Below are 24,365 nucleotides of genomic sequence, written 5' to 3'. Positions count from 1 at the left end.
TATTTATACCCCACTCATCTGTCTGGTTGCCCCAGCCACTCTGGGTGGCTTCCAACATATATAAAAGCCTTCAGATATCTTCTAAAAAAACAGATGTTCTGGACTACAAAGCAGTCAGGACTTCTGGGCAGGACTGTTTTCCAGTATATCTGTGCCAAGATGCCAAGATACTAAAGGCTGGCTTTTAGCGACATTCCCCCCCCATCCCTGACTCTTATGAAATCAATTCCTCCTTGTTCTTACAGCCTGGCAAAACGAGAAGTCGCCTCGTTAAATGGTCTAAGCAAGAAACCTGACGTGATCACTGTAACGGCAAGAGAGGTGAGTTTAAATTTGGGGTGCCCTTATTCCAAAGGGCGTAAGACGTTACAGCCTTGATGCCCTATGTATGGTGATTTGGGGGATGTGATGCATAGAGTGTCTGACTAGGATTTGAGTGGCCCAGGTTCTCATTCCTGCTGGGCAGAGAAGCCCAAGGAGTGACCCACTTACCCTTAGCCTAAACAACCTCGCAGGGCTGTTGAGAGGATAACACGGAAGGCATGAGCCAGGTACGCCAGCTTTTTGGGGAGACGGGCTGTTGTTCAGTGGGAGAGCGCATGGCTTGGGCTCAATCTCTGGCTTGGATTGGGAAATTCTTTTCCCTAAAACCCTGCAGAGCCTCTGTCAGCCAGTGTAGACACTTCTGAGCTAGATGGACCAATGATCTTGTTCAGTACAAGGCAATTTAGAAAGAATATAATTGCAGAGTCGGAAGGGACCCCGAGGGACATCTAGTCCAGCCCCCGCAATGCAGGAATCTCAATGAAAGCATCCATGTTAGCGGGCTTCTAGGATATGTTTCCCTTGGAAAGAGGTCACTGGGAACTTAGCAGCATTTTTGGGTTGGTTTTTCCACATACAGGTTGAGCACAGGAGGAGATTCACAGCACCAGTCACCCAAAAGACACCCTAAACTCTTCCAGAGCTTGGGCTGGTCACGCACTCCTAATCTAACCTACCTCACAGGGTTGTTGTGAGGATAAAATGGGAAAAAACCATATGCTACCCTTCATCTTTGTTCAAGAGCTCCTGATAGCTCCATCAGTAGAGCACAAGACTCTTAATATCAGGGTGGTGGGTTTGAGCCCCACGTTGGGCAAAAAGATTCCTGCATTGCGGGGGGTTGGACTAGATGACCCTTGTGGTCCCTTCAAACTCTCCAATTCTCCTTCCATCTCCTTGGAGGAAAGTTGGGATGTAAATTAAATAAGTATATAAAGGTAAAGGGACCCCTGACCATTAGGTCCAGTCGTGACCGACTCTGGGGTTGCGGCGCTCAACTCGCTTTATTGGCCGAGGGAGCCGGCGTACAGCTTCCGGGTCATGTGGCCAGCATGACTAAGCCGCTTCTGGCGAACCAGAGCAGCACACGGAAATGCCGTTTACCTTCCTGCCGGAGCGGTACCTATTTATCTACTTGCACTTTGACTGTTTTCGAACTGCTAGGTTGGCAGGAGCAGGGACCGAGCAACGGGAGCTCACCCCATTGTGGGGATTCGAACCGCCGACCTTCTGATCGGCAAGTCCTAGGCTCTGTGGTTTAACCCACAACGCCACCCATGTCCCTCAAATAAGTATATACATCAATACATTTAGCTCTCTCTTCCTCTCGCTCCGCTGCCTTGCCTTTCCTGACTCTCACTTCAACTCGTCAAGCTCCTTTCTTTAAAAGCATGACACCGTAATTTATTTTGTGTTTTTGCTTCCTTTCCTGAACAGAAACATACCCCAAATGGTACCAAGCAAACGTCCCGGTGCCCGAGGCATTTAAACATCAAAAACTGGGAAACTGGGAGCAGCCTTCAAGACGCATTGCACTATCAGGCCAAAGAGGTAACACGATAGAGAGCTATATGGATTTTTTGTGGATGCTCATTCCACCTGTGGGCCAGGGAAACCAATGCAATCTAGGACCACATTGTCAGCAGTGGGCAGGGCTAAAGCCCAAAGTGGGTGGAGCCCAGAGCCCACCCCCACTTTGCCTGTCTGTCACTCGAGCATCCATGAGGCTGCTTTCTTGTGCTATGTGACAGGTGCAAAGCCTTGCTCCAGAGACTGGTGACATAACTGATGGGAGGGCCTTGGCTGGGTCACTTTGTGTTGGGGATGGGGAGACTCCTATCCCGTTAGGGGCGATGGGGCAGTGCCCCACCTCTCTCAGCCTGCCATCAGCTAGCCCACACTTGCCTCACTTAGATCCAGTCCAGGGGGATCATGGCCCTGTGTGTCAGTTTCTCCAGGAGGCAGAATGGAATGGCATGGAATCGCTTTGGAGAGGGACTTGGCTGGTTTGAATTCTGAAAGGGATCCCTTCACATGTTGTGGCAGCATGTGCCTCTTTAAGAATGGGAATTGTAATGTTGCAAATGTACTCGGGATCCCGACAACTTCCCTCCACGCTTTATCCACCTGTTTCTCTCTCCCTCTTGCTGTTATGTTCGCTTCAGGTTCTTCACTGCAGGACCAAGGTGTGCCAGGGATCTGTCATGAACCCCAAAGGTTTGGTCAGAGGTCCCCGCAACGGGCTCACCCCGAGAGATGAATTATTACCTCAAGCAATAGAGTTCATCAACCTGTTTTACAAATCCTTTAAAGAGTGAGTGGTTGTTGTTGTTGTTGTTTTGATCCTGCCTTTCAGACATCCTTTCCATTGTTCATTCACAAGGATTTGTGCTCCTAAACGTCTCGTGGAACTTATATGCAGTCCCACTTTCAAAGCTCAAACTGCATCACTACTAGTCGCTGGACACCCTGTAGCTCCCTGCTCAGATCCTTAACTTTTTATGCCACAAATGCTTTATTTTATTTTAGTCCCGCTTTTGTTGCGCCGTCACACAAGAGTGCCCCACCAGAGGGCAATAATAATTTGCTAACTTACATACCACTTCTATATAACTGCCCTGATACCATCACACAAAAAACAAAAACAAATCATCATCAAAAAAGGATGTCTGGAGTATTTGCTTCGTCTTTGCTGAACCCCTGATCTATTTTGTGTTTGAGGAACGTTATTAATGACTGGTAGTTCCTCAAAGCTGGTGGGAGGAGATGAACCCAGGTTTTCTTACTGGTTCCCAAGGCTGAGCTTTCAATCATCTCTCCTGCTCCCAATTATCTCCATGAGTGATCCAGGTGGCTTTAAAAAATAATAATGAAAAACTGGAGTAATATAAATCGACCATCTTCCTTCCACCAATTAATTTTTATGAAAGCAGTTTCTAATATCCAAGATCATTCTCATGCCCTGCTGATTGCTTCTGAGTCATTCCCCCCCCCCCCCAAAAAAAATTTAAGCTAACAAGCTTCTTCTTTCATGGTGTCTTTTGCTGTAATGAATATTGGCAGCCATCAAAGAAAACCATGAAAGTTCAGAGTCCCAGATTCACTTCCCAGTTTGGGATAAGGGGAGGGGGGTCCTCTCATCTCTGGGGTCTTTCCTGGAGAATTCCTTGTGCACCCAGCTGCATATGGCTATTCTTGCCCTCTCCTCATTGGATTACATCAGCTCAAAATGTTGCTACTCATTGTTTGCTGTTTCCTCTCCCACTCCACCTGCCAGGCCCAAAATAGAAGAGCACCTCGCACGCCTTGAAACTGTGGCCCAAGAGATAGAAACAACAGGAACCTACCAGATGACTGAGGAAGAGCTCATCTTTGCCACCAAGCAGGCCTGGAGAAATGCTCCCAGGTGCATTGGGAGAATCCAGTGGTCCAATTTAAAGGTGATTGGTTTGTCTGCAGTCGTGGGCTGGTGCGCATTGGGACTGGCAGGGCGGAAGGCAGGCAGGACCTAATAATTCCTGCTGAGTTCTTCCAGGGCAGCAATGAGACAAGGGTGGCTGGAGGAAGCTGGAAGTCACCTGGGCTGCCCCCAGGACTGACTGCATGTTGTCTGCCTGAGGGTAGACTGTGTTCACGCGAGGCAGCTGCCATTCCAATTTCTTCCTTTGCTTACTTGCATGCAGCTGACAGTGACAAATGCACAACCAACGAGCAGGACAATTTGCAATATAAAAGGCAAAACAGTTGCAGTTATCGCTGGCGGTGTCGATAACACATTAAAGTCTATGAGTAGGTTCTGAAGGACTGCCGTCACTCATATGGACGTGGTTTAACAATCTACCCCTCTTCCCAGGGAACTCCAGGAACTGTAACTCTGTGAGGGGGGAAAGGGGTCTCCTCACAAGTCTCAGCACCCATAGCAAACTACAGTTCCCGGGGTTCTATGTGGAAAGACATGAGTGTTAGATATTATACCGCTCAGCCATCCCAATGTAAGCAGAGCATCTTGCAATTACAGAAGTCATCCTGGCTTCAGATTTGACCCTGAAATGTCCTGTTTTTTGGTCCAGCGCTCTGGCATGAGTCAGCTGGTTCCTGTAAGAGCTCAGGATGAAAAAAAAAGAGCATCTCAATTTGTATCACTCATATATTGGCAGGGAATGACCTATAAGAGTGCTTTAAATGCACAGACATGGCCTTATAGGTCATGAGAGCCAGTGTGGTGTAGTGGTTAAGAGCAGTGGACTCATAATCTGGTGAACCGGGTTCGCTTCACCGCTCCTCCACATGCAGCTGCTGGGTGACCTTGGGCCAGTCACACTTCTTTGAAGTCTCTCAGCCCCACTCACCTCACAGAGTGTTTGTTGTGGGGGAGGAAGGGAAAGGAGAACATTAGCTGCTTTGAGACTCTTTTGGGTAGTGATAAAGAGGGATATCAAATCCAAACTCTTCCTCCTCCTCTTCTTCTTCTTCTTCTTCTTCTTCTTCTTCTTCTTCGTCTCCTCTAAGGTTGCCACCATCTTCCTTTCACTGCCTTCTGAATTGTGTTGGAAAGCTAACTGACTTTGGTCACTGTTCCCAAATGTTGTTGCCTTTTAGGTCTTTGATGCCCGCAGCTGTACAACTGCCAAGGAGATGTTTCAGCACATATGCCGCCATTTGGAGTATTCCACCAATGGAGGGAATATAAGGTATGAGCTCTTTTTCCTTTCGTCCCACTTGGGTCCTTAAGAAATTAAGGAGCTGGTTGGCATTCACTCTGTCTCTTGCAACAGATCTGCCATCACTGTCTTTCCCCAGAGGACAGATGGGACACATGACTTCCGGATATGGAACAGCCAACTCATCCGATACGCTGGGTACCCAATGCCAGATGGCTCCATTGTAGGCGACCCAGCCAATGTGGAGTTCACACAGGTATGCGGGGAGAAACCAGGCACCACCAAAATATCGAAACAATAGCTGTCTATTAGCCTTTTGACAAAGCTGGCAGTGATCTTGGAAGACAGCTTGCAGCAGACAGTCACTTTCTATTAATGGCTACTTTAAAAAAAATAAAATTATTAAGCAATTTCAACATAACAAATTATCAAATCATATAATCACATACATTATTTCCCTCCTTTTTTCCCAGCTACCCTTCCATCCCCCTCCAAGGACTTCCCTCAGCTCCTCTCTCTGATTTCTCTGCACATATTATTCTCTGCATGTTATAAAATTATACATATCCTTGCGTTGTCTATCTATCATGTTATCAACCAATAAATTTGTGTATGTTTATTCAAAACCTGCCAAGGAGTCCAGTTCATTTTGTTGCCTTTTTAGATAATTTGTAAAAAGTTCCCATTCTTCCTTCAAGTCACAGTTGTCCTTGTCCCTCAGTTTTTATGTCAATTTAGCCAGCGAAAAGTGAGGGAAAATCAGGCAGAGGGTCTTCTTGATAGCGGCACCTGCCCTGGGGAACACCCTCCCATCAGATGTCAAACCTATAAGCAACTATCTGACATCTGAAGGCAGCCCTGTATAGGGGAGTTTTTAATGTTTGATGTTTTGTTTTGTCCCTTTATATTTTGTGGGAAGCTGCCCAGAGTGGCTGGGGTAATAAGTCATAAATTGTTATTGTTAAACTGGAGTCTGCTCTGCCTGTCATTGGCTCTGGCGCCACCTACTGTTGGCCTCCCTGCGTTCCATCCCACCACTCCCATTTTGCGTAAGGCACTGCTGGCTCTTCAGGAGCATCCAAGGAGTTAAGTCTCTCTCTTTTTGCTTTGGCCAGAAGAGGGGGAAACAAACCCAGCTCACCTCCTTTCTTTCGCTTCTCTCAGCTGTGCATCCAGCTTGGTTGGAAGCCCAAGTATGGCCGCTTTGATGTGGTTCCACTGATCCTCCAAGCCGATGGCCAAGACCCGGAACTGTTTGAGCTGCCGCCAGAACTTGTCCTTGAAGTATCTATGGAGCATCCCACGTAGGTGCCTTGGCTTCAGATGACAGCGGCCGGGACCTGCTCTTGACGGGCGGGCAGGCCGTTGCTGAAGAGAGGCTATTATTTGGGGCTTCGTGTGCTGGGGGGTTGATCTCTTGGCTTTTGCCAGAGCAAAATTACATCGAATAACGGTGCTTCCAGGCTGTTTCCATTTGGGGGGCAGAATCCCGCAATTTCAGAATGCCCCAATAGAGTTGGTTGGGATGTCTTGTGCAAGAAACCCACTTCCCTGAAATGTCAGACTTTGGGGAATAAATAAGGTGAGGAGAAAATGCACATGAAAGTGTCAGTTGACCTTTGATTTAACTCAGCATCATTTAACCTCCCCGCAAACAATTCAGAAGGAAAGTTTAATAAGCAATGGAAACACCCTTGGATTGGCATGTCTTCCCAAATATATTTTGTTCTGCTGCAAGTCTTGGGGTTCTCCTGAGCTTGCTGTCACCTCCCTTTTGCACATGGATGCAGAGGAATCTGCCTTATATTGAGCCAATATACATCTAGCTCATTATTGTCTACCCTGCCGGGCAGCAATTCCTCCAGGTTTTCAGGCAAGGGTTTCTCCCAGCTGTATCTGGAAATGCCAGATGTTGGATCTGGGACCTTTGTTGTACTCTACCACTGAGTTAAACCACAGAGCCTAGGACTTGCTGATCAGAAGGTCGGCGGTTCGAATCCCCGCGATGGGGTGAGCTCCTGTTGCTTGGTCCCTGCTGCTGCCAACCTAGCAGTTCAAAAGCACGTCAAAGTGCAAGTAGATTAAATAGGTACCGCTCTGGAGGGAAGGTAAATGGTGTTTCCGTGTGCTGCTCTGGTTCGCCAGAAGCGGCTTAGTCATGCTGGCCACATGACCCGGAAGCTGTACGCCAGCTCCCTCGGCCAATAAAGTAAGTTGAGCGCCGCAACCCCAGAGTCGGCCACGACTGGACCTAATGGTCAGGGTCCCTTTACCTTTACCTTTACCTTTACCACTGAGTTACGGGCCATCCCAATGGATGGTGCTGTGTTGGCTACATAAACCACAGCACTCACTTCTGAGCAGCCATACGGAGTGGTGGAATTTCGTTTGGTTTCCCTTTCCCCCCCCAGATACGAATGGTTTAAAGAACTGGACCTGAAATGGTACGCCATTCCTGCTGTCTCAAACATGCTCCTTGAGTGTGGAGGACTGGAGTTCACAGCTTGCCCTTTCAATGGTTGGTACATGGGGACCGAGATCGGGGTACGAGACTTCTGCGATGCACAGCGCTACAATATCCTTCAGGTACTCTCTTTTTAAAATAATAACAATAAAGTGGTTTGAGTGGCAACACATTCCAAACTGATATCTGACTGACTCATATTCCTCCTTCCCTTTCCCATGCCTCTCCCCCCCACCCCAAAATGCTTGTTTTTTTGCTTTTTAAATTGGAAGTTCTTTGGATACAGGGACCTATCTGCTTCCGCTTCAGAATGAAATGCTGTTAAGCACATGCACCCTGATCAATAGAGAGTGCATTATTGTCAGGGATGGAGTCAACAAAGCAATAATTCATCCGAGGCCAGCAAAGATACAGAGGTACCTCAGGCTAAGAACTTAATTTGTTCTGGAGGTCCATTCTTAGCCTGAAACTGTTCTTAACCTGAAGCACCACTTTAGCTAATGGGGCCTCCTGCTGCTGCTGTGCCGCCAGAGCGCGATTTCTGTTCTCATCCTGAAGCAAAGTTCTTAACCCGAGGTACTATTTCTGGGTTAGCAGAGTCTGTAACCTGAAGCATCTGTAACCTGAAGCGTCTGTAACCCAAGGTACCACTGTAATGCTTTGTTCAAGGAAACAACCACAGCTCAGGCCTAGTGGTCTTAGCAACTCTTCTCAGTATGTCTTGCCTCGATGATGCCATTGCCAGGACTGAAGGTCTCCACCTTCCCAGGGCCCACTAGAACTCCTCCTCTCCAAGGTCTTTCCCACACAGTCTCCGGCTGCTTCTGTACATGTCCACCCTCTGTCCATTTCATTTCTCTGTGCTACCCAGGGGGCTTGGGAAGTGAGCCATGGTGGAGATGGTGGGGCTCTCAGGACTACCACCAGTGGTCAGGTGGATGTTGACTGCAGGCAGCCTGCCCAGGTGCCATTGATGAGGAACGCACCCATGTCACTCTCAACAATCCAGAGGTCCATTCCCACTTGAGGAAGTCTGTGACGAGCCTGTCCCTCTGCAGTGGCGAGTCGCGGCTGCACTCTGCGCAGAGGCTGAAAGTAACCACCTTGATGCCAAGCCAAACCACTGATTGGCTGATGGACACATTCTTGTAAACATCGTTCGTTTGGCGAACTGCATCATAAAGTTTGGATAAGTGCAGATTCGGAAGGATAGCTGCGTTTCGGTTTGCACATTGTTTAACGTTGTTAAATGCACGTTGTGCGTTTGATCAATTTGGCTTCCAGTGAGACCTGGACCAAATTTCTCCTCCATCTCTATTGGCAGCCCTATAGAGGGCTACTGTGCAGACGTTGCTAAGGACTCCTCCTGTTCAGTTTGCACTGGAGGAAAGAGCAGCCCCTCCCCTTCAGCAGTTGGAATGTTAGTGAATATTCTGTAGCACTACAGCATTTCTGTAATTGGATGGTGGTAGTTCACAGCAGCCTTCCGCAGCTCGGTGGCCTCCAGACTCCAACTCCCATCAGCCTCTGCCAGCAAAACCAATCGTTGGGAATTGTGAGAGTTGTTGTCTAAAGCATGTGGTGGGTGCCATCTTGGCGAAGGGCTGCTCTTAGATGGTTTACTGACAAGGCCATTCCTCTGGTGTGGTGATGAGGGTCCTTGAAGTCCAGAAGGTGGAATTGTTATTTTTTCATCTCTTCCTTCTTCGTAGGATGTAGGGAGGCGGATGGGCCTGGAAACAAACAAGCTCTCTTCCCTGTGGAAAGACAAAGCTGTGATAGAAGTAAATGTGGCCGTGCTACATAGCTTTCAGGTGAGTGGGAGCAGGGGGAGAGGAGGGGAACGGCTGTGGCTCAGTGGGTAGAGTCCAGGCTTTGCACACAGAAGGTCCTAGGTTCAATCTCAGACAATCTCCATCTTCAAAAGAGCAGGTGATGGGGGCAGCACTATTCCTGAGACCTTGGAGAGCCCAGCCAGTCAGATCAGGTTATACCAGGCAAAATGGACAACTGGTCTGGCCAAGTCTAAGGCAGCATCCTATTTAGGGAGGGGTTGTGGCTCAGGTGCAGAACATCTGCCTTGCATGTCAATGATCCCAGATTCAGTCTCCAGCAACAGATATCTTGTGCAAGGCAGTTGTGCAAGGTTAGCAGATTTGAGGAGGTGGTGTTTGTGCCTACCTGGTACCTGTGCTGAGTCGGCTCTCAGCTGCCTCACTGGTCCATAACCTCTCCCTGTAAGCAAATCCAGATGAATGTTCAACAAGTAGTCAACATTGCCTAAAGTAGGGCTGCCATACGTCTGGATTCATTTTGCGAAAAAAGCTCAACAACTCTTGTGTCCGGATTTTTACTTTTTGAAATACAGCAACCCTACATAAAGTCTGCAGACTGTATGGGCAAACAAATCAGGATGAATGCTCAATAAGCAGGTTGTTTGGAAGTAGGAATAAGCCCTTGTTTTCTGCTCTGCCCTGTATTAGTCTCACGCTGCACTGCTTCCGCTCTGCTGCAATTCATCTCCCTCCCCAAAAAGTTGTTCGTGATTACATAAGTTACACAATTTACATAAATTAATTGCATAAGTTGTGTCATTACATAAGCTATGTAATTTAGCCGCAGCTATGTCATTTATGAAAGGATGCAGGTGGCTCTGTGGGTTAAACCACAGAGCCTAAGACTTGCCGATCAGAAGGTCGGCGGTTCGAATCCCCGCGACGGGGTGAGCTCCCGTTGCTCAGTCCCTGCTCCTGCCAACCTAGCAGTTCGAAAGCACGTCAAAGTGCAAGTAGCTAAATAGGTACCACTCCGGCGGGAAAGTAAACGGCGTTTCTGTGCACTGCTCTGGTTCGCCAGAAGCGGCTTAGGCACGCTGGCCACATGACCTGGAAGCTGTACGCTGGCTCCCTCGGCCAATAAAGCGAGATGAGCGCCGCAGCCCCACAGTCAGTCACGACTGGACCTAATGGTCAGGGGTCCTTTTACCTATGTCATTTATGTAAACAATGATGTAATTTATGTAATTATTGACATACATTACATTGTTGTTTCATTATTCTATCCCATTTGTTTCAGTGCAATGGAAATGCAATGCAAATTGGGTGTGTGTGTGTGTAATCAGTTACATATCATTGGCAGACTGGAAGCAACAGCAGTGAATAATACTGACGGTATTTGCAAGATTGATTTCCATTCCAGAAATGGGATGAATAGGCAAACTTCAGCAATTTCCGCTCCTGTTTAATCAGTGGCGTAGCGTGGGTTGTCAGCACCCGGGGCAAGGCAAGTAATTTGCGCCCCTTAACCCGTGGATTTTAGCAGGGGGCAGAGAGCTGCGAGTGCGAGCGCGCCCCCCCCAGATGTTGCGCCCGGTGCGGCCGGCCCCCCCTGCACCCCCCACGCTACGCCACTGTGTTTAATGCTTTCACGGGAATTCTCTGACATCCCTCTCTTAGAAGTGACTAGTGAGAGCTTGTGTGTTTCTTCCAGAAACAAAATGTCACCATCATGGACCATCATTCTGCTGCCGAGTCGTTCATGAAATACATGCAGAACGAGTACCGGATTCGAGGAGGGTGCCCAGCTGACTGGGTTTGGCTGGTGCCTCCCATCTCAGGCAGCATCACACCTCTGTTCCACCAGGAGATGCTGAACTACATCCTCTCCCCTTTCTATTATTACCAGGTGAGCAAAACAATCTCAAGTCTAAGCGGCCAGGGGTGGGGCCTTACTTGGGGGTTTCCCATAGGGGCATCTGGTTGGACCCGAACCCATAGATTTAAATTAAAATAAAGAAGATTATGACTAAATTTTGGGGATAGCTTTCCGGCTGTAAGAGCTGTTCGACAGCAGAATGGGCTCCTTCAGAAGGTGGTTGACGCTCCTTCACTGGAGGTTTTTGAACAGAGGTTGGACAGCCATCAGTCAGAGATTCTTTAGCTATGATTCCTTCATTGCAGGGGTCCCTTGGGGTCCCTTCCAACTCTGCAGTTCTCTGATTCTAGGATGCTAGGATAGATCCAATCACTGACCTCTCCTGTTTCATCTGCCCCACACCTGATGTCCTATATGATAGGTAGGGCTTGGCCAAAATGGCCGGAGATCTCCCACCAGAGTTGTTGTTGTTCGTTCATATTTTTTAAGTTTATTTGTCACCTTCTGTGGAAAGAAAGCCAGCCCAACCTCCTCTTAAAATATCCAACTTTCTCCCCACTTAAGGTAGAAGCTTGGAAAACGCATATCTGGAAAGACGAAGGGCGCAAGCCACGGAAAAGAGAGATAAGATTCTGCATCTGGGCCAGGTATGTTTCCAGGAGAAAAGTTGTTGCCATGTCTGCGGTGTGTAGGTAGTTTTGGAGAGCCCCCCCCCCCCCGATGCATTGAAAGAACGTGTTTCGGGAGTCACAGGAACAAGCTTCGCTGCCATCCTGCACACCCAGTTATGTCCACTGTCTGCACATTCAAAGTGGGATGGATGTGTAGCTAACTTTACACTCCCCTTTTTGAAAGGCTTTCTGCTCCAAGTCTAAGGTTTAAAACTAAGGACATGCCAGAATGGAAGGCAGGGTAGGCCTTGAAGTTGTCCCTCAAGGGTTAACAGCCGTTCCTCGTCTATTATGTTATGCCATGATAACACAGAGGCGTTTTTCCCCCCAGTGGTAGCATCAGTGTTGTGGAATATCTCCCTTGCTGAAACGCAGAAAGCCCCATCAGTATTGGCATTCCACTAGCTCTTGAAAACACACCTATTTAGACTAGTGTTTTCCTGATCACCTGACTCTCCTGCTTTGATGGTTATTTCAACTTTAACGCTTTAACAGGCTTGCATCCAACTCAGAGTAGACCCATTGAAAGTAACAGACCCAAGTTCTTCATGTTCATTATTTTCAGTGGGTCTGCTCCAAGTAATACTAGCATTGGACACCACCCTGGGTTTCTTTATAATATATCTTTTAATTACGGGTGCTTTTAATGCAGTTGTTTTGCTGTGTGTTGTAATTATGGGCAGTTGCGTTTTTAGAATGGGCTTGATTCTTGCTGTGTTGTGGTTGGCTTTTACAGTCGTACCTTGGAAGTCGAACAGAACCCTTTCCGGAAGTCCTTTCGACTTCCAAAACGTTCAACTTCCAAAGCATGGCTTCTGATTGGCTGCAGGAAGCTCCTGTAGCCAATCGGAAGCTGCAGAAGCCCCGTCGGATGTTCGGCTTCCAGAAGAACGTACGGAAACTGGAACAGTCACTTCCGGTTTCCGATCATTCGGGAGCCAAAACGTTCGAGAACTAGGCTGTTCCAAAAACAAGGTACGACTGTATTCACTCATGAAACTTCTTGAAATGAAAGATGGCACATAAATCCTATTGACGTTATTCATTATAATATTATTTATTAATTAGAGCTATTAATTATTAATGAATTAAATCGACAAGTAATCTACCGCTCCTCATTTCCCAGGGCTGTGCTTTTTGCATCGTCGCTCATGCGGAGAGCCACAGCGGGCAGGATCAAAGCAACTGTCCTGTACGCGACGGAAACAGGAAGATCAGAAACGCTGGCGCGGAACCTTGGTGACCTCTTCAACTGTGCTTTCAACACCAGGGTAAGAGGCTTCTTGGGATAGCTCAGTCAGCAGAGCATGAGACTCTCAATCTCAAGGTTGTGGGTTTGAGCCCCACGCTGGGCAAAATATCTCTGCATTCCAGGAGGGGTTCGACTAGATGGCCCTTGAGGTCCCTTCCAACTTTACAGTTCCATGACCTTTAATATATTTTTCCTGTGAGGGGAGAGTAGCATTATAACTACATCAGAATGTAAGAAAAGGCCCTGCTGCGTTTGGCCAATGGCCCATCTCGTCCAGCATCCTGTTCTAACAGTGGCTGAACTGTGGGAAACCAGCAAACAGGATTTAACCACAAGAGCATTTTCCCCTCCTGGGGGTTCCCAGCAGGAGAAATGTGATTCAGTTTGCATTTAAAGGTGAACGTACCTCTGTCACCTGAGATTAAGCCTGTCCTGCTCTCCCAACGGAGCTCTCCCAGCTTGATATGGCTGACTATAGCTTTCCCTCAGTCCTGTATACCTGAAGGAGTATCTCCAACTCCATCGTTCTGCCCGGACACTGAGGTCCAGTGCCGAGGGCCTTCTGGCGGTTCCCTCGCTGCGAGAAGTGAGGTTACAGGGAACCAGGCAGAGGGACTTCTCGGTAGTGGCGCCTGCCCTGTGGAACGCCCTCCCAGCAGATGTCAAGGCAATAAACAACTGTTTTACTTTTAAAAGACAACTGAAGGCAGCCCTGTTTAGGGAAGTTTTTAATGTCTTACACTTTATTGTTTTTAATATTTGGTTGGAAGCTGCCTAGAGTGGCTGGGGAAACTCAGCCAGATGGGTAGGGTATAAATTATTATTATTCCCTCCACAAAACCTTGTCCCTTTTCTCCAGCCTTCCCCACAGCTGCTTATAAATCCAACTTCCTTTTCTAGGTTATCTGCATGGATGACTACGATCCAAAGGATCTGGAGAAGGAAGCCCTCCTCCTGGTGGTCACCAGCACTTTTGGAAATGGAGACGCACCCAGCAACGGAAAAGTAACTTTTCATGGCCACGAGGCAAAATGAATTTCCAGTGTGAGCGAGGTCATCAGTGCAATGTAAATGGTGTCTCCTGTTTTCTTTTTGCCACAGACTCTGCAGAACACGCTGCTGTCTATGAAACAACTGAGCAACAGATTCAGGTAACTGTTTTTTGGCTGGGGGTGTGCAGCTCTCATCTTGCGCTTAACAATACTGTCAGGTTTCTGGCCTTCTGGCCTTTCTGGTCTGAGATCATGTTTTGCCGTCTGGTTCTATGAGGAGTGTAGGAAGCTGCCTTATTCTGAGTGAGACCGCTGGCCCATCTAGACCAGTATTGTCGACACTGAGTGGCAGCAGCTGTCAGAAGTTTCAGATCAGGGTCTCTGTCACTCAGCAACACCACTTTGCTTGCTGCTCTTGTATTGTTCATTTTAAGAAAATGTTTTTAGTTATTAGGGTTGCAACTTTTATTAACCTGATAGTTGAATACATTAAAAAAAACCCTTTTGATTGACTAAAAGGGTGTCCCCAATTATATAAAAGATTGGTAAATCCTTTAAAAAATTGCTTGCATGGAATACTAAACCGTGGTTTGCACTTTGCCTGGCTTTTATGTAACACTAAACCCCCCTCCTTCTCTTCTTCTGGCATGGCTGTAATAAGGTGATCAAATGCCTCTGCTTTCATTTTAGATTGAACACAGTTTAACGTTATGCCCAAAGTCAAAACTGTGGGTTTAACTATGGTTTGCTGAAATAAGCACTCTTATGAAACAATGGTTTGAAGTTGGCATTTTCCCAACAAACCATAAGATCAGTGACACTTTGGTTTGGACGCTGCTGGGGGAGATGGTGGGAGCGCATGATTCTGTGGTTTACGGTGACTTGTCTTCTTAACACTATGCTGTGTGTTAGATCCAAGCTGCCTCGATGTCTGTACATCATCCAAAAACAAAAGTTGTTGCTTTTTGTGTGAAAGAATGTCAAACCTATGCACATTTAATTTGTTATTTGAGAAATCAACTAAAATATACAATTGATCAAGCTTTCTTTAGTTAGTTGAAAACCCTGTTAATCATACAAGAGGTGTAATACCTGGGTGTTCCTGCTGGGCTGGGTCCTTGAACTCTGAAACTCTGGATGGAGGACAGACAGAGGTGTGGATATAGAAAGCAGCTAAAATTTACATTCATGGCTCCACCCGCTTTTGCCTGTGGTCCCGCCCACCACTGACATGTGACCTCAGGAAGGTCACCCAAAATGGAATGTGACCTTTAGGCCAAAAGTGTTTTCCCACCTCTGTCTATTGTACGTCTGTCTCACCCATATGCAAGTCTCCCTCACCCAGAGAGGTAATCAGGGCCCCATCTCTGCTCAGATGCTCCCAGAATCATTCTGCGCATCACCCCTCGTTTCTTTCTGATGATATCAGCTAACTCAGCTCTCCCCTTGGAACAGATACGCCGTCTTTGGCTTGGGTTCAAGTATGTATCCAGAGTTCTGTGCCTTTGCCCGCACCGTTTACCAAAAGCTCCGGCAGCTGGGGGCATCGCCTCTCACCCCGATGGGCAAAGGAGACGAACTCAACGGACAGGAAGAAGCTTTCCGGATGTGGGCACTCAATACCTTCAAGGTACCAACAGCCACCAGATTCAGGAGCGGAGAGGGGAAGGATTCGGAGAGGCATTGGGTCCAAATGTTGTAGGGAAATGGTCAATGCCATGAATGGGGGTGTTTCCTGACCCCTGTTCCGGGAATCTGGAGCTGGGGGCTGAAATTAGGAGCTTAGAGGTCTGCAATAGCAGTGAAAAATGAGGGGGACCAGCCCCTTCCCAACAGATATTGAGGGGGCCAAACACACCTCAGCCCCACAGAGTTGGCGTGCCTGGTACAGTGGTACCTCGGGTTAAGTACTTAATTCATTCCAGAGGTCTGTTCTTAACCTGAAACTGTTCTTAACCGCCGGAGCCCAATTTCTGTTCTTATCCTGAAGCAAAGTTCTTAACCTGAAGCACTATTTCTGGGTTAGCAGAGTGTGTAACCTGAAGCGTATGTAACCTGAAGTGTATGTAAGCCGAGGTACCACTGTACATTAATTGGGTTATATCCAACTAAGTTTTCCTCAGAGTAGACCCATCGAAATTAATAGGCCCAAGTTAGGCTGGTCTATTCCTTTCAATGGGTCTACTCTGGGTAGGATGAGCATTGGATGCAAGCTGTTATCTCCCAGCCTCAGACACCGGTTTCTTCAGTAATCATCTCTGCTCTTGAATGCACCTGCAACTGACCAAACTGTGCAAATTAGTGCAGAATATCCAGGAGAGTTAACATGGCTCTTTGGCCCTCCAGATTATTGGCCTCCAGCTCCCATCAGCCCTGGCCAGAATGGCCAATGGTCAAGGATAATGGGAGGTGTAGGCCAAAATCACCCAGAAAGGCATTGTTTTCCCATCCCTGAGGTTGAGAGGAGTGGGAAGGCTGCAATGGCTCAGGGCTCGGTGTGAGCAATTTGCACATGCTCAGAGACATCCACTTACAATTGCTTGGAGTACTGGCTGTGAATTGGCTGGCAGCTGCTGGGCTAAAAGCTGATTGCTGTGCCTCAGTATTCATCAACTGTAAAATGGGATCAACTGCCTCTTGCACATGTAGGTGTCTTATGTGTTTAGCTTGCCATGTGCAGTGTGCGGTATGCCTTCATGTTTTTTTTGTCAGCTACCTGGTTGTTTGGGTTCTGCTTTTTGCTTGTGGAATGCTTTGAGTCTGGATTATGTGGTCCACCACATGTGACACACACAAAACTCCAGCCTTAGCCTCACTCTCTTAGGCACAGGACCATCCTTGTTTATTGTGAAATGTTGGCAGCTATGTGAATACAGGAGCAACAGAGCCTATTCCAGGCAATCCTTCCCAGACAGGAAGATAATTGTGTTCCCTTTGCAGCTATCTGCAAGAACTCGCTGAGTTTTCAGTCCTTATGAAATGGTCATTGAAAATTCTTCCCCTCTTTGCTGCTTGCTGCCTGCCCCCATGTTTTGTCTCAGTTCTAGAGAAGAACGAAAATGGCACTGTTTAGCATCATCTTTACATTTAACCTGAACTGATTTAAACAAACAAACAAACATGTTTTAACATAATCAGTTGAAGTGAATTTATTTACTTACAGTCCATGCTAACTCAAGATGATAGCCCTCCATAATTTCAGTCTAGCTTCTTCTCTTTTCTGTTTTTTAAAAGATTGCCTGCAAAATTTTTGCTATCCGTGAAAACCACAAGATCTTGGTTCCGAAAGCATATACGTGTAATTCAACCTGGGATCCAGAAAATTTTAGGACTGTGTATGACTCTCAGCTTCTGGACTTGGGGAAAGGTATACCGTAATTTCCTCCCACCTTGCGTCTCAAATACATTTGTGTGTGTCTGCAATATACTGTATTATTATTATTATTATTATTATTATTATTATTATTATTATCAGCATCAGCATCATCACCATCATCATCACCATCATACACACCTTCAAATATTTAATAGTACTTAAACCTCTGCTGTTGTTTAAATCCACCATTTTCCTCTCAGTTTCCTCCATTTTTGCTTCACTCAAGCTTCTGCTGTTGTTTTAAGCCAGGGGTCCCCAAAGTAAGGCCTGCGGGCCGGGTAAGGCCCGAGGGACTCGTTTATCCAGCCCGCGGAAACCCCTGCCGCCCACTCTTACTGGCACTGCGCTGGGCAGCTGCCCACTTCCGGGTTGGAGGAGCACCGGAAATAGCTTGTGTGCTTGCACAAGTGTTATTTGTGCATGCACAAGCGTTATTCCTGGTGCACATCCGAGTCGGAGGAGGCCCGTGCACATGCACACAAGCTATTTCCGGTGCTCCTCTGACCCGGAAGTGCGCCGGAAATAGCATGTGCACACGCATATGGGCACATGCTTCCCCGCCCTCCGGCCCACCGCGCGATCAGTGCTGGAGACACCGGCCCGAGGTGCAGTAAGTTTGCTGCCCCTGTTTTAAACCTCCACTTTTGCCCTCTCAGTGTCTCTCCCGTCTGCTCCCATGCCATGGCTGCTGCGGTTGTGCAACCTGCCTTCTCTTTTGTTTCTCTCCCCTCCCCTGACTTTGTGGAAATCAAGGATTGCGATGCAGCCCTCCAAGGGGGGGGGGATCTGTGATGACAGCCTTACATTTGTATGTGTATAGGAAGATATCATTGGAGCTGTAAGCAATCTCCTAAGTAAGCGCATCATGCAGCATGTTCCATACTCCAACTTAGCAAATGTTTCCCCCTTCACAGCACTTGGTGACGCCCATGGGAAGAACATCATTCCAATGAAACTAAAGTTTCGGCAGAACCTGCAAAGTTCAAAGTCCAGGTATTCAAGTCATATTCTGAGTATCCCTCATTTAACCCATCCTAGGCATGGTTCTTTCCCCCCTTTTCTTTGAAAAAAAACACTAATCTGGACTTGGGGGTTATTTGGACTGGAGTCATTTGACCAACAGGTAGGAAGATACTCACATGTGCTGAAGTTTACTGTGTGTTGATCGGCACGTCTCTAAATTTCCCTTTAACTGATTGGGAAAACCCCCCCTGCAATTTGGCAAGGTTTTCCATAAATGGTCAACAGGCTTTCAGGGAATCGAAGTAAGAGACAATACTTCTCCCCATTAGACACCAGAAATGTATCCTGTCCCAAAGTGTCAACAAGGAAATCCTGTGACGGTTTGATGGGTCTGTTTTCGCTTGCCATTTCAGTCGAGCGACTATCTTAATTAAGCTTTCCTGTGAGAGAAATCAGGAAGTCGAGTATCTCCCTGGAGATCATCTCGGGATCGTCCCTGGCAACTGCAAAGTTCTCGTGGATGGCATCATCGCCCGAATCACAGATGCTCCTCCGCCGGATGAGATCATTAGGCTGGAAAGGCGCAGCGATCGTAAGTCAGGACTTGTAGAATTTGAAACCCGAAAACCTGAAACCAAAGCAAATCACAGAGTCCCTCCAGACATCTTTTGCATTGTGCTTTCATAATTATTGGCGCTCATTATAGTACCTGGGCGGTTGTAAACAACCCACTTTTACCACCGTTCATGTCTGCAAAGGTTTTGGGATGGACATCCTGCTTCGATTCGGATTGGTGCACATCCTGTAGCTTACTGCTTGAATTGTGTAACTTTTCATACCCCAAATGTTCTGTTGCTTGTATGTTTGTTGCCACACTGTTGTGGAACTGTAGCTTAAGATTGCTCTCCAGGCGACAGTAGTGTGATAACATTGGGGAAGCATCACGGCACAACTAATGAAGTGGAATTATATGTGGATGTTCTACTAAATGTCCGCTGCTATTGCATCAATGACATGTTGCTGAATGCCCACCCCTGCCGCCACCATAAAAAGCAACCCGTCTGGAGAGGCCCTGCAGAGAATAAAAATATTTTTTGGGAGTGCATATGAGTATAGTGGTACCTTGGTTCTCGAATGTAAACCATTCCAGAAGTCCGTTTGACTTCCAAAACGTTCAAAAACCAAGGCGCTGCTTCTGTTTGGCACAGGCACCCGGGAAACAATAGCCAACAGCCGCATCGGATGTTTGGCTTCCGAAAAACATTCGAAAACCGGAACACCTACTTCTGGGTTTTCGGCATTCGGAAGCCAAAATGTTTGAGTACCAAGGCGTTCGAGAACCAAGGTTCCACTGTCTGCTTATCCACTTGAGTGCTTGTGTAGCTATGTCAACTCCTGTTTTTATTACTGGGTGAAATACTACAAGGCTGCCCTCTCTAAGCTCAGCAGTTCTCCATCCTTCTTCTCTTAGGGTTGAAATTGATGGGAATTAGTGGTACAGTTTGGGTAACTTTAGACTCTGAGTTTACTGGCCTTACAGGGGACTTTCTCTTCAGCTGGTAAATGCATATTAGTACTTCAAATTCTTCAGAATGCAGGAAACCAGCCCTGCTATGTTTGGCGGTGGTGACAATGGGAGGGGTTCCTAGTCCGTTCTGCCCTGGACATCTGCCCCCAAAGCCTTTCCTTAATGGTACCTCTAACTGGCACTGGTTGCTGAGTTCAACCAAAGTCTGGAAAAAAACATTTTTAGGGCAGGAAAACAGCCACACCTATTTCTTGCTCTGCGTCTCCTTTGCGCAAAACCTCATCTCCAGCTGACTTCCTCTTCTGGAGATCTGAAGATTTCTCCCCCCAACTCGTTTCCTCTTCGATTCCAGGTGGCTACTGGACAGCGGACAGCAAGTTCCCAGCCTGCACCCTCTCCCAAGCCTTGATTCATTTCCTGGATATTACGACTCCGCCTTCCCAACAGTTGCTTCGGATCCTTTCTCAGCTGGCAAAAGAAGAGAGCGAGAAGGAGAGGCTGGACCTCTTATCTCATGTGAGTTTTGCCATGATAAAATTGACATTCCCTTTAAAAAATGAAGAAGAAGCCTGCTGAATCATAGAGTTTTCTGGAGTGGGCCTGTTGTTCATTTGCTAATGTTGCTACTGCATTGTTGCCCATGGGGATAAGGAGAAAATCGATTCACTTTTCAAAAAATATGTGTTTATAAATGCATGACACCGCAACATCATACAATACATAACTATATGAAATAACTTCAACGTAGCAATGGCGATACAGCACACATTATTATTGATTAAATTTGTGTCCTATATCCACAGGTCTCAGGGCAGTTCACAGGATAAAATTACAATATAAAAACACAAAATACATAAAACCAAAACCAAAACCACCCAATAACATTCCCCCAACACATTTTAAAAGGCCACATTTAGATGACAATCAACCAAAGGCCTGGTTCAAGAGGACTGTTTTTGCCTGGTGCTTAAAGGTGTATAATGAAGGCACCAGGCGAACTTCCCTGGGGAGAGCATTCCACAGACAAGGAACCACTACAGAAAAGGCCCCTTCTCGTGTTGCCGCCCTCTGGACCTCTCAAGGAGGCACACAAAGAAGGGTTTCAGAAGATGATCTCAGGATCTGGGTTGGTTCCTATGGGGAGAGACAGTCCTTGAAGTATTGCGGTCCTGAGCTTGCTACATGTTAAAAGTTCACATTTAAATGTGAACCTGTCTGATTCGCACTTTGCGAATTGCAGCCATCCTTTGAAATCCACGTTCCTCCAAATTTCATGATGCAGAGGGTTGTGGAGGAAAATGCATATACAGTCATACCTCGGGTTACAGACACTTCAGGTTGCGTTTTTTCAGGTTACAGACCGCCAAAACCCAGAAGTACAGTGGTGCCTCGCAAGACGAAATTAATCCGTTCCGCGAGAGTCTTCGTCTAGCGGTTTTTTCGTCTTGCGAAGCAACCCTATTAGCGGCTTAACGGATTAGCGCTATTAGCGGTTTAGCGGCTATTAAAGGCTTAAAGGCTTAGGGGATTAGCTGCTAAAAGGCTATTAAAGGCTATTAAAGGCTTAGCAGATTAGATAAAGGGGGGGGGAAGCAAAAAAAAAATCTCAAGACTCGCAAGACATTTTCGTCTTGCGAAGCAAGCCCATAGGGAAATTCGTCCTGCGAAGCAACTCAAAAACGGAAAACCCTTTCGTCTAGCGGGTTTTCCGTCTTGCGAGGCATTCGTCTTGCGGGGCACCACTGTACTGGAACGGATTACCGGTACTTCCAGGTTTCGGCGGTCATGCTAAATCGCTCTTTGTGCATGCACAAAAGCGCCGAATTGCAACCCGCGCATGTGCAGATGCGGGTTGTGAACGCTGCGGGTTGCAAACATGCATCCTGCATGGATCACGTTCGCAACCCGAGCATCCACTGTAGTAGGGTTAACTCCAACTTTGATTTACAGCCGGCTGGCTCTCTGATGGGCTTTTTGCATGTTTTGCGTTTCAGAACTTGGAGGAGTACAACAAGTGGAAGTTTTACAACAGCCCCACCTTCCTGGAGGTGTTGCAGGAGTTTCCGTCGGCTGAGGTCTCAACCTCTTTCTTGCTGTCGCAGTTGCCTTTGCTGAAACCCAGGTATTACTCCATCAGTTCCTCGCAGGACCAGCAGCCTGGAGAACTCCACCTGACGGTCGCCGTGGTCACCTACAGGACCAGAGGTAATAGGGGCTTCCTGGAGTGCGATGCCACACAGTGGGAAATTCAGCAGAAGCTGGTTCATTGGGACTAGTCAGGCACTGCCCCACAGACCTCTGTTCTCAGCCCAGCCCACCGATTTGCCTTCCCACCTACAACCAGTCCAGGAAATGGTCCTAGATGTCAGCTTCCTCCTCCTCCTTAGTCCCAGTGTTGCCCCTTGTAGAACTTAGCAGGGAAGAGGATGGGGACTACAATGAGTAGCCTCTGGCTGTCCTTGGCTCTGGCGCCACCTGCTGTTGGGCTCCCTGCCTTCTGACCTGCCAGTCTCAATGGGCAGCAGGCACCACTGGGTGACTCCTTCCCACCAGCTTCAAAACAGTCTGATGGCAACATGGCAACACTGTGTTTGTCCCTCGCACTTGGCATTGGGCATAGCAATTAGGGAAGCAGGGCGGGAGAGGGAGAGGGAGAGGGAGGGAGAGAGAGAGAGAGATTCAGCTTGCATTTAAAGGCAGATCTACGGGTGGCGCTGTGGGTTAAATCACAGAGCCTGTGGGTTAAACCACAGAAGGTCAGCGGTTCGAATCCCCATGACGGGGTGAGCTCCCGTTGCTCAGTCCCTGCTTCTGCCAACCTAGCAGTTCAAAAGCACGTCAAAGTGCAAGTAGATAACTAGATACCACTCCGGCGGGAAGGTAAACAGCGTTTCCGTGCGCTGCTCTGGTTCACCAGAAGTGGCTTAGTCATGCTGGCCACATGACTTGGAAGCTGTACGCCGGCTCCCTTGGCCAGTAAAGCGAGATGAGCACCGCAACCCCAGAGTCGGCCATGGCTGGACCTAATGGTCAGGGGTCCCTTTACCTTTATCTTACCTGATTTTACACTTCCTGAACTAAAGCGCAGCCATCATTTGAAATTCCTGGATCTCTGAATTTTGCAATGCAGTTCTCCAACCAAGTCGCTTGCACAGAAGTGCCCGTCCTAGGATAAAGTGTGCATAAAAATACATACATTGGGGAAAATAACACATACACAAATGTGTCTATTAAGGGAAATTTGCACTAAAAAGTGGACAGGGGGACTTTTCAAAAGACCAAATAAATCACAGATGAATGTGGAAATGTAGAGAATTGAAGAAATGAGATGGGCAAATTGGACACTTATTATTTCTCTATCTCTGGTTCGGAGAGGGTGGGGGAACCAGCGGAGGTTTCGAGGTGGGAGAGGAGCAGGGCCACAGGGCTCAGTGAGCTCCTTGCTAGCATGTGTGCTTTGGGAAATGCCCAACAATGCTGACCCCTGGTATTGACTTAGGCTGGATCCAGACACATCAAAGAAGTCTTTCAGTTAAATGTGTTGTAAACTTTGCATGAGAAATTGGGTTGGCAAAAACCAAACTCCACAGCGCCATCTAATGTCACAGTGTTGTAATGCATAGACAATGCATATAAAGTGCTTTTTCTTTACCCATCTAGCTGAGTTTTGAATCTCACATTAGCCTCTCATGGGGGTAATGATTTAATTGACATTTTCCCCCCTTCCTCCACTCAGATGGAGAAGGTCCGGTGCATCACGGAGTCTGCAGCACTTGGCTGAACACTGTCGACCTAGAGGAGACCATCCCCTGTTTTGTACGCAGGTAATGACACACTCAAGAACTGGGCTGTAAGAAACTGTTGGTGAACTCACAGCCTCAAAATGACATGTGGGATGCCTGCAGTGCCACATCTTCCAGGTCAGCCCTATCCCGATTGTGCATAAAGCACATTAACTTGATTTTATGCTTTTGCTGGCCGAAACCAACCAACGCCACCCCCATACAATTTATTCATTTTAATTTATTAGATTTATATACCACCCTTCATCGAAAGATCTCAGGGTGGTTCACAAGATAAAAACACAAGATAAAGCACAAATAAATAGTTAAAACTAAGCAATAACCCCCACTGCCACAAACACATTTAAAAGGCTATGGAATGTTAATCAGCCAAAGGCCTGGTGGAAGAGGAAAAGCTTGGTTAGATGCTACAAAGTACGTGGCAATGCTATTCCACAGAACGGGGCAGCCACAATAAAGGCCCTGCTCCAAGTTAATGCAGAGTGAGCTTCTGACTGATCTGCTGGCTTCCATTTGAACCAGGGGCTCGTTTGTTAAGTATAATTGTTTCATTGACACTGAAATGCAGACTGCCTAAATGTGTATTACTGAAGGCTTTAAAGTGGGGAAATTGTACTGGAATATACTAAGTGGTTTCTGAGCTCCTTGATGAGTTGATAATTAACCATTGTTGCTTT

The 24,365-nt window shown here is 47.2% G+C and overlaps 1 protein-coding gene across 1 annotated transcript in view; it reads left to right on the top strand.

The window, feature by feature from the left end:
- Positions 1–24,365, top strand: part of NOS2 (nitric oxide synthase 2) — a 35,783-nt gene that overhangs the window by 6,803 nt on the left and 4,615 nt on the right. Inside the window, exons 3-23 of the mRNA XM_080983312.1 lie at positions 246–321; positions 1,762–1,875; positions 2,490–2,638; positions 3,602–3,764; positions 4,924–5,015; positions 5,100–5,241; positions 6,150–6,289; positions 7,397–7,571; positions 9,162–9,263; positions 10,939–11,133; positions 11,668–11,750; positions 12,901–13,045; positions 13,927–14,031; positions 14,128–14,177; positions 15,474–15,648; positions 17,253–17,385; positions 18,309–18,387; positions 18,771–18,949; positions 20,238–20,401; positions 21,880–22,090; positions 23,622–23,709. Coding sequence (XP_080839438.1) covers positions 246–321; positions 1,762–1,875; positions 2,490–2,638; positions 3,602–3,764; positions 4,924–5,015; positions 5,100–5,241; positions 6,150–6,289; positions 7,397–7,571; positions 9,162–9,263; positions 10,939–11,133; positions 11,668–11,750; positions 12,901–13,045; positions 13,927–14,031; positions 14,128–14,177; positions 15,474–15,648; positions 17,253–17,385; positions 18,309–18,387; positions 18,771–18,949; positions 20,238–20,401; positions 21,880–22,090; positions 23,622–23,709 — 2,760 coding nt within the window. The remainder of the gene's footprint in view (positions 1–245; positions 322–1,761; positions 1,876–2,489; positions 2,639–3,601; positions 3,765–4,923; positions 5,016–5,099; positions 5,242–6,149; positions 6,290–7,396; positions 7,572–9,161; positions 9,264–10,938; positions 11,134–11,667; positions 11,751–12,900; positions 13,046–13,926; positions 14,032–14,127; positions 14,178–15,473; positions 15,649–17,252; positions 17,386–18,308; positions 18,388–18,770; positions 18,950–20,237; positions 20,402–21,879; positions 22,091–23,621; positions 23,710–24,365) is intronic.

The sequence above is a fragment of the Podarcis pityusensis genome (assembly GCF_964106645.2).
Source record: "Podarcis pityusensis genome assembly, chromosome: 15".
Lineage (NCBI taxonomy): Eukaryota > Metazoa > Chordata > Lepidosauria > Squamata > Lacertidae > Podarcis > Podarcis pityusensis.
Note: the sequence above shows the minus strand (reverse complement) of the source record. Positions and strands in the feature narration are given on the sequence as shown.